This window comes from Nicotiana tabacum, chromosome 7, assembly GCF_000715075.1.
Source record: "Nicotiana tabacum cultivar K326 chromosome 7, ASM71507v2, whole genome shotgun sequence".
Lineage (NCBI taxonomy): Eukaryota > Viridiplantae > Streptophyta > Magnoliopsida > Solanales > Solanaceae > Nicotiana > Nicotiana tabacum.
The window spans coordinates 38,450,769-38,460,579 of record NC_134086.1 but is presented as its reverse complement, the minus strand read 5'-3'; the positions used below and the strand labels follow the sequence as shown (position 1 = coordinate 38,460,579).

The following is a 9,811-nucleotide window of genomic DNA, read 5'->3' as shown; positions in this document are numbered from 1 at the left end:
CTTAACTTTTGGGCTTCTTAGCCTAAGTTCAGGACCTATTGTCCTTAACTTTTGAGCTTGTTAGTCTAAGTTCAGGACTTCAAGACCTACTGTCCTTAACTTTTGAACTTGTAACTATAAGTTCATGACCTATTGTCCTTAACTTTTGGGCTTCTTAGCCTAAGTTCAGGACCTATTGTTCTTAACTTTTGAACTTGTAACTGTAAGTTCAGGACATATTGTCCTTAACTTTTGAGCTTGTTAGTCTAAGTTCAGGACCAAGTGTCCTTAACTTTTGAACTTGTAATTCTAAGTTCAGGACCAAGTGTCATTAACTTTTGAACTTGAAACTCGAAGTTCAGGACCAAGTGTCCTTAATTTTTGCTACCGTTAAGCATTGAAAATGCAGAAACCTCCATTACTTCTTTTACTTTCATTCTCATCCCTCAAACTTGCTAATTTTGAGTTACTACTACTAGACTTGGAAATATTACAAGTAATCATTTTGTTCTTATAAATTGTAGTGTTTTCTATTACTCTGAAAAAATACAAGAATTGAGTTCTGTTTCTTTTTAGATCGTGAACTGTGAAGAGATAGAAGAAATATGGCAGAAACAAATGAGATCGCTGCAGTCAAGTCTTTCCATTGCAAAAAGGAGCTTAACCCTTGATGATTCGAGGAGGAACTTTTATGCGTCCGTCAATCCAACAGATGAGAAAGAGTCTAGTTGCACAGTTCTTCTCCCGAAAGAGATAGAAGAAAGGGTAACACAATCTTTTCATATTAATTTTAATAGGCTAGTGACTACTATTGCTAAACATTGAAAATGCTGGATAAAAAAATAAATATCTCTTTAAAAAGTGGCTACCCCACATAATTTTTACGGTAAAATTTCCTTTCTACAACAATCTCGAAAAGGAGTCCATCTAAAAGAGCCCGTTACAAATAGGCCCAATAAAAATAGTTTACGGAGAAGTCGTTGAGGATCTGTCAAATCACGTGTTTGTCACAGCGTGTAGTCGGAAATGGAATCTCCAGTTTCGCCGTCAATCCCTCCGGCGGAATCTCCGATTATGTATCTTCTCTGATCTCCGGTAAGATCGCTTTTTCTCTTCACATTCTATTTTGTTTTACGTATTTGTCACGAGAATTGAAATCTTTGCACGTTATCAATTGGCAGTTGAAATTGCAGTTAATCCAAACTAGTGGTATATGTTATTTTCCAAATTTCTACAAATTTTATTTCTTCTCCATTAGCAAATTTAGATTTGCCATGGACTCATAGTTATTGCGTGAAATAAATTGTAGCGTTCAATGAGCAACTCTGTGTGTGTGTGTGCGAGCGCAGCACACTTACCGGGTAACTTTGCCAAACAAAATCTTAGACATCTGGGAAGAAAAGTCACCTAGTTTTTTTGCATCTGTTGGAATTTTCTGCTACTATTTTCTTTTTCCAAATGTAGGTTCTGAATTTTTATAAGCCACATTAATCAGCTCTTCAGTTTCCTTTTTGAGTTTTGATGGTTGGATCATAAATATGAGACTTTTATGAATCTCTGGTTACATGTTCTATGCCGAAAGTTATATGAACATCAAGTGCATAATGCATAGCAAAAAAGCGCCAGTCACTATCTGAATGGTGAGTATTACACCAATAATTTACGAGTGAATGAAGGGAGAGGAATTAAAATTTGAAAGAATTATCGAAATATCTCTGGTTGTTAAGATTGTCGAGAAAGGTCTTTTCTTTTGAAAATATTGAGGCACTTAAGGTTGTTTGCTTTTGAGAAGTTGATAATGTACCGTGAGTTGTCTTAACTCTACAGAGAGAAAAGAAAAAGGGGAAAGAGCTGAGGGAGAGGGATCCAAAACAGAAAGGGAAGGACTTTTGATTGATCATCTCTACGGAAAGGGAGGGGAGAGCAGAGGGAGCAAGGATAGATTTGTATAGAAAGCAGCGGTACGGGCACATCCACTACATTCGACCCGAGCTATACAAATAAATAGTGGATGCAGTATCATTCCATATAAAAATCTCGTCAGAAGAAGAGCGTCAACTGAAATTAAATGACACAATTTTTTTTTATCACTATTGCTTTATGTGGAAGTATTATTAAGAATGATAAGCCTTTATCAATATGTCAACAAGTAGAGAATAGGTGACAATACTAGGAAAAGGTGAGGAATTCTGGCCATGATGAGTAGGAACTATTGTCTTTTTTCTCAGGAGTGAAGGGAAAAGTTGAGGTTGAACTCTCTTGTTTAATATTGTATTATAGTGCAGATGGTTCTTGTTGGTTCTTGCTAGGGTGACAAACTTATTCGTTGGCTATTGACAGATAAGATTGAATTTATATCGGTTCAATGCAAACTTGGGTCATTAGCAGTGCCTTTTAGGATTTATCCCCAACGGTGTGTATGCTTCGCTATTAGTAATGTTCCCCTCCAGTTTGGTATGATAAAGGGTGAAAACCCACCGAATATTGCATGAACTTAGATGGGAGTCATAGGATTCGAGACGTAGCTCCCATTGTATACATGATATTTTGTCCCTTACAATGCATAACTCTAGGGTATCCTTGTAATGCCTCGAGTTAGAGACTACAGTTGGTGTGGTGACTTGCTAGTTAACACAACAATTGTTATGCCTTGCTCCTAAGTCAGTTACATTCCCACTGTGCATAGTTTGCCTCCCAATGTGTCGAGACACCGAATCTCAGAAGCCATGTGGTGGTGTATAGGGTGCGACAGAGCACGATCTTGGTGTTTGTATGGGAACATTGTGGAAGGAGTGAATGAGAGTCTTTGAAATTTAGTTTATTTCTCTTGTATAATTCCTAGTGTCTTTTTTTCATTTCTTCCTCTTTGTCTCTTTAAATTTTGATTTCTCATGCCTAGTCATGCTTATAAAATATCATATATTTACCAGCATGTTAAAAGGCAGTGGCCTCTCATTGGGCAATGGTTTCCCAAAGCTTTACTCCCGCTGGTCGCCCATTCCGTTCCCTGCATGTTTGTATCCCTCAATTAAGTGCTGCTTTTGTATGTCAATTTTATTACCTAAGGAAAATAAAGGTTAACTTGAGTTAATTTCTTATTATAGAGATTTGCAAGTTACACCAAATGTTCAATTGAGAGTTAGATACAGAATAAAGGTTAAAATGACAAAATCAATGTTATGATCTAAATATGTACTGTAGTAAACCTTTATTTCTTAAGGTTGAAAATTTACCATTGCCGTAATTGATTTCTCCAAGAAAAGAATAGTTTTTTCAAAAAATTTCAATTTACAAGAATATTGCCCTACCAATGAATATTTTTCCTAAAGTATCTTTAAAATAGTCAAATAATAGATTACTATCCAAAATTGAACTTCATAGGGGTTATGTTTCTTCTCGTAGGGCTTATGCCCCACAAATGGAGAGATACAATGCCTCCTGTTCTATCTTCACCATTTAAGAGGGGAAGGGAGAGAGGTGAACTAAATGTGAAGCATGTTCTGGTGGTTAATCAAAGAACTATTACATGCTGAGTACTATAAAAAAGCAACTTGAAGCTCATGCACATGTTCATGTCATAGCTACTAAGATAAAGTATATTGATATCTAGAAAATGCAAACCAAAAGCCTCTTATATTTACACATTTAAGCTATATAACATACTTCTGCTGGCCTGTACTTCTATAATCCATCAACAACATTGTTGGACTAATGAAGATAGTTTCTTTAACGACACAGTCCAATAGACACCAGGAAGAACAATTGACACATGTTGCATATTCTATGACTCGAAATACTGAGAGAATGTAACATTTTTGTTTTCTTCCTTTCTGTGCCATCTCGTTCCTTTTCCTTTGCATTCATTGCGTCCTTAGGCATCTTCCCTCTTCAAAAGCTAAATCCTTTGAGAAATCCATTGCCCTCCTCAAATTTTACCAGTTGATCTTCGTATGGAAGTTCATTACTTGTTCCCACTAGTTCTTTTGCCTTCAAGGATGCTCCTTCCCAGTCAGTACCATAAGTAACTATTAACATTGAGATTACACATGCCACTTGAGCCGCTAGAAGCCCATAACAAAGACCCAAAAATCCTAGCTTCCAAACAAAGGCCAAAATAATGGCCACAGGTGTTCCCATCAGATAGAACGAGTAAAAGTTAATACCTGCACCAACACCAGGCCTAGCACTTCCCCGAAGCACCCCGCAACATGTAGTTTGTGGACAATTAGCTAGTTCACAAAGTCCAATAATGGGTAGAACGGTCCCTGTTAGCTCCAGCACTTCTCTATCTTTTGTAAAAACTTTTCCCCATGCTTCTCGCCCTAAGGTGGTCAGTAAGAATCCAAATGTTGAAGTCAAAAAAGCTAGTCCTATGGCTATCCCTGTTGCCAAGCGGGCCTTAGCTGGCCGTCCTGCTCCAAGTTCGTTTCCTACCCTGCTTGAGACTGAAGCACTTAGGGCTGAAGGCAATGTGTACATGAGAGATGTGGTTTGTATTACAATAGCAGATGCGGCAAGTGGAACTTCAGGTCTGTCAAGGTATCCGGCTAGAACTGTCATGAACTCATACCACCACCACTCTAAGCAAACTGCTAAACAACTAGGTATAGCAAGTTGAAGAAGCATTATCCATTGCTCTCCCACAGAAATGGAAGGAAGAGGTTTTAGATTTTCTGCTAGGGGTTTGGACAGAGATCTGTTTTGGTCGTAAGTAAAGAATATCGTCTTTTGATTAAGACAAGTAAAGGATATGTAGCCTAAAATGAAGAATAAGGTGATAAAGTTGGAGGCAAAGGTTGAAATTGCAATTCCTTGGATCCCAAGACCTCTAGTAAAGGTCAGGTAAACTGTGATAGGGAAATGCAATAGTGTTCCAAGTGAAGTACACCACAATAGAGGCCATGTTGTCCCTTTACACCGTAAGTAGATGCGTAAAGGGTGAAGAAGGCTGTTAGCAATAAGATCTGGGACAGCAAATCTGCAAAATACACTTGCTACGTGTATTATTTGTGTGTCTTGGCGTAGCTTTAGCATGAGAGGCTCAAAATTAAACCATAAGAAGGCAATAGGTATAGATGCAGTGAATAACATAAAGATTGTCCTTTGGAGGGCAAGAGACACTATGGTTAAGTTTCTTGATCCAAAAGCCTGGCTACAAAGTGGTTCCATCCCCAAGGCTAGGCCAGACAATACGGAGTAACCAGTAATATTGGTGAAGCCAATGGCCAGTGCACCACCTGCCAGCTCTAAGCTTCCGAGCCTTCCCATGCACACAACTAAAATCATGTTTTTCAAATAAGTCGCCAAGCCCATAGCAAGTATAGGAAAGCCTCTATCCATTATTTTCTTCAATTCCTCCATGACCTATAAATTGTGGGGAAAAAAAATTGTTATGGTGATTCATACGCATTTTTCTTTGTCTATTCAAAGGTTCTAAAATATTCTGTAGTTTGTACCTCTGGTGATGACGGGTGCTTTTCGGTCTGTTCTGCTTCCATCTTCTTTATTTTGCTTCTGCCTCTTTCCTCTTGTTTTCTTGTTTTGGAGTGTTATAGAGAGAGCTTAACTGTGTATAAATCCTCTTTCTGCATGCAGTTCTGTATCCATGCACAAATACAACCACTCACGTGTACTTATGCACTATATATAGAGAGAGGGAGCAATAGATAGATAGATAGAGAGAGAGAGAAGGAAGGAGATACTGAGAGACACTAACTTGAGTTTCCAGAAGCAAGGATATTTATAGGGGCTGGAGGTATTTGTGAGTTACTGGTTGTTGAAAGCTTACAACTGGAGTAACTATGTAAGAAGCACTGTGAATGTCATTTACATTGAGATATAAGGAGTGTTCCCCTGTGCCAACTATCGTGACTACAGATATCCTCTTTCCAAAAATATAAGAACATATCCATTTCACAACAAATGTAATATCCACTTCCCCTCTTAAAGAACTATGCTTAAATGTTATATTACTGATATATTCTGGCCTGAAGATGTTTTGACATTGAACTATAAATATGGCTCAAGTATCTTTTGTTAATTACAGGTTCTTTCTTGTTATTCTTTCACCTTTGTATTTCAGGTATTTTGACTTTCGCATTGTATGTTGAACTGGTCAAGGGGCTTAAACTATAGGGCCTTCATCATATGCATTCATGTTGTGCATTTTCATTATTACTTTTGGGCGGAAGCCACTAAAGAGACATTCAAATTAGCGTCTCTAAACCACTTAGGACTCAATCCGAGTCAAATGATAGGGATACTCCATATGTAAAGCATAAATATGATTATTTTTCTATTTGTATAGTATGTCTTATGAAAAGCAAATCTGAAGTTAATGTGATATACTCCTAGTATTCTGATTTTCTTTCCACAATTATTGTGAATTGCAACCTTTAGTACAATGGAGTACGAAGTGGCCTAACATTTATTGTTCCTTTGATAATTAAAATTAGGTAATGCCTTTTCTCATGCTAATGATGGAATCTAAAGCTATTTAGTAGTGGTGGACCCAGGATTGAGCTCTTCTCACATGATAGTTGGTGTTTTTAGGCTAAGCAAAAACCTTCCAATGATGTTTACATCAAAGTGTATTCTAGTGTATCCAAAAGATTTCAAGGCCAAACACCATTTTAAATAGTAGCACACCTCTTGTCCTGAAAAGTTAATACAACTGTCTACTTTCAATTTCTTATCCTAATTTGAACATGCCTTAGTTTCCCCGCCCACTTTGGTTTCCATAGCTCCTGCGTATAATGAAGTGTAACAACCTGCCTCCCCTTTGCTTAGTTAGTTATTTTTGGACTCTAGTTGTGTAAGGTTGTTTTCCTCTACTTCATTGTGTCTTTAGTAGGGGGTACATGCTTTTGTGCACCAGAGGACGTGGAGCTCCATGGTTTACTGTGCATTCTTGCTTTTGTTTTTGTACCTGTCTTATGTCTTCAATTCACTAAATTTTGCACCTGTACAACAGGTTACACGAGGGACATTTCACCTTATGCTCAATGTTCAAACCTCAGCAGTTACTAAGGAACATGCATTTGAATTGAGGAAAAAGAACAATTTGCATGTTTTCTATCTTCCAGATCAAAGCTCGCCATCTGGTTTTCACAAAATAGCATTAGGAAAAAGGTATTGTCCATAAATCTCTCTCTCTGGATTTGATAGACGCTCTTTCACCAGCGACCTAAAGTTTTCTTTACAGTGTTATTGTCCTCAGATCACTAAGGTATTGTAGGAGAAATTCTTTTTCAGGAAAAAAGGTATTCTAGGAGAAACCTCCTTTTATTATCACCACGTCTGTGTGGTAATATTGATTAAAGGTAATTAAGTCATTTGAATTGAAAGTAATGTTGTCAGATTGTGATGAAACCATGCATGTGCAGTTTGGTTGCACCTCCTCTGGCATATGACTATTTATCAATAATCATTGCACCTTCTTCTTAATAGCGACAACAAATTGCATTTCAAGCACCATTTATTTCTCTCTCTCCCCATTTCGTTAAAGATAAGAAGAGAATATTCATTTAGCACCAAAATATCATTTCCAACAGCTAGTACGGTATGGTTGTTGAGAGAAACCAGTACTGTCTTATACGGTGACTTCTCCTGCTTTTATGCTGCTAAATGCCTGCACATTTTGGTCCCAAAGTTTCAAGCATTGTATCATAAGAAGTCAAACAACCAACAATGTTTTGATAGGAGGATTTCCATCAATTTCATTTGTCTGAGAAGTTGAAAAAACCATAACGTTTTGATAGGAGGATTGATGTTCTGCACTAACCACCAAATGGGTCTTATGTTGCTTTTGTCTGAAAGTTTAAGCAACTAACTCTACAACTTATGCAAACGTTTTGACATTTGACCAATGCCTTTGTTCCTTGCCCCACAGATTCTTTGGTTGTCTTCTTTTTTCCGCCCTTTTTGACAACCGAAAACAGAACTTGATTATGTTATCTAATCATAATAAACAAATTATAACCTATAGTTTGTGAATAAACTGTACATAATTAAAGTCAAAATTAACAGCCAAAAGAGATTTTGTGGATCTTTGTGTAATAATCCTCCCCTATGGCCCATTGAGCATGATTTTTCTTACTAGATATAGCACTAATTTCCAGGCTAATTAGTCAAAACTTTCTCTCATTAGCGTTTCAAACCGCAAGTATAATTGTTATTTACAGCAAACATCTTTAAAATAGGAGAATCTGTTAGTGGAAAGAATCTCCCATTACTAAGATTGCCCCCATTATTTCGTCTCTTCACATCATGAAAATTGAAAAGGATATTGTTATCGTCAAAGCTTTAAAAAATTTGCCACTTGATATTATCCTGAAATTTGCCACTTGATATTCCAATCACATTTTATCCTTGATATTACATAAACAGAGGCCTAAAAATCAGTATTTTTGGTGTAGAATCAAGTTGCTTTTCAATAAGGCGAAATGGCTTCCTGGCCACTTAAACTTGTCGGGTTTTTTAAAGCCGATACACAAACTTTGGATTTTCCCATTTGAACACTCGAACTCGTTTTTTCCGTAACTAATAAACACATTTGACCATTGATCATGCCTATGTGGCGTTAGTCGGTCTTAATCAGTAGCCCGCGTGAGGAACACGACGCACTGGAGCGTGAAAACCCCCTTCCCAACGCCCAACAGTACAAAATGGGTTATGTTTAATTGTGTTCTTATTCATTCCTTCTAAAATACCCCATTCCTCCATTTTTAGAAGAAGAGACAAAACTTCAGCTTCTTTCTCCCTGATATTATCCTCTTTTGCCTGATAATCCTCTAACTTAAGCTTCATCCCATTGCAAAGATCATTTGACGCTTCTAGATCAGTCTCCAGTTGGGAGATCCTCTCTTGGTGAATCTCCTTTTCTTCCAGGGCTTTCACACAAGTATTATTGTTTTCTTCCAATTTAACCTGCAAACCTTTAATTGTACCAACCATCACATCCACCACAGTTTTGAACTGTTCAATAAGATGTCGACTGTGTGTAGCCGCCAATAGCAATTTCTCAGCGGTCTTTGCGGGCTCACTGCTAACTCAAAATAATCATTTCGCCTTGTTTTTTCGTGAGTTGTTGCTAATTAAGTACCAGTAACTCAAAATAATCATTTCGCCTTATTCAATTCTGGGTCGGAGATGGCATTCTTCAATTTTGGGTCGGAGATGGCATTCGCCTTGTTCATTTCGCTGCAACTCTCCGGCGGCTCCAGTTGGTCGGAGATGGCATTCCAGTGGTCCAAATCGCCCAAGAGCAATGCCAATCGACTCCTGCTGCTGAGGAGGTCACGCCAATTGGCCATTACAACAAATTAATTGTCACAACTTTAAAGAAAACAAATTCTGCGACAGTGTTGATCGGAAAATTTCTCCGGCAATCTACCTAGCTAGGAAAAAATAGAGAGAGGAGAAGACGAAGAAGAACCTAGGAAGGGAGTATTGATATGGAAGTAGAAGAAAGAGTTGCAGGTGTGGGGAGGGGGCGAGATGGGAAAGAACGGGGAAGGGGAAGAGGAAGCTGGAAGGGTTTAAGTGTTTTCTTTTTTATTGTATTTATTTTTATTTTTAAAATATAAATATAGGTGACAATTTTTGGATTGGTCAATTGCTGACTGGATGGACACGTCTGTGTATGTGTAATACACGCGCATAGGCTCAAGGGTCAGATGTGTTTATTAGTTAAGGGAATCATGAGTTCGAGTGTTCAAATGGGAAAACCCAAAATTTGTGTATCAGCTTTAAAAAACCCGACAAGTTTAAGTGGCCAGGAAGCCATTTCGCCTTTCAATAATATATAAGAGTTTAACATAGGGACAACTGG

The 9,811-nt window shown here is 37.8% G+C and overlaps 1 protein-coding gene and 1 long non-coding RNA gene across 2 annotated transcripts; one reads left to right on the top strand and one right to left on the bottom strand.

Annotated features, from left to right (window-relative positions):
- Positions 1 to 888: 888 nt before the first annotated feature.
- LOC142182678 (uncharacterized) lies at positions 889 to 7,374 on the top strand. Its single transcript, XR_012711562.1, has 2 exons — positions 889 to 1,074; positions 6,953 to 7,374. It is a non-coding gene; the product is annotated as an uncharacterized LOC142182678 (long non-coding RNA).
- On the bottom strand, positions 3,555 to 6,915 carry LOC107783078 (protein DETOXIFICATION 55-like). The gene is made up of 2 exons (XM_016604050.2): positions 5,436 to 6,915; positions 3,555 to 5,343 (listed from the first exon to the last, which is right to left on the bottom strand). Exons 1-2 carry the CDS (start codon positions 5,475 to 5,477, stop codon positions 3,868 to 3,870), a joined length of 1,518 nt encoding a protein of 505 aa, XP_016459536.2. The 5' UTR covers positions 5,478 to 6,915; the 3' UTR covers positions 3,555 to 3,867.
- Positions 7,375 to 9,811: the final 2,437 nt, after the last annotated feature.

Excerpts from the sequence above, each read along its gene's own strand:
- LOC107783078 (XM_016604050.2), bottom strand. The coding sequence starts at position 5,477 with ATGGAAGCAGAACAGACCGAAAAGCACCCGTCATCACCAGAG. Across the intron at positions 5,344-5,435 it reads AGCACCCGTCATCACCAGAG|GTCATGGAGGAATTGAAGAA; the intron begins GTACAAACTACA and ends CACAATTTATAG.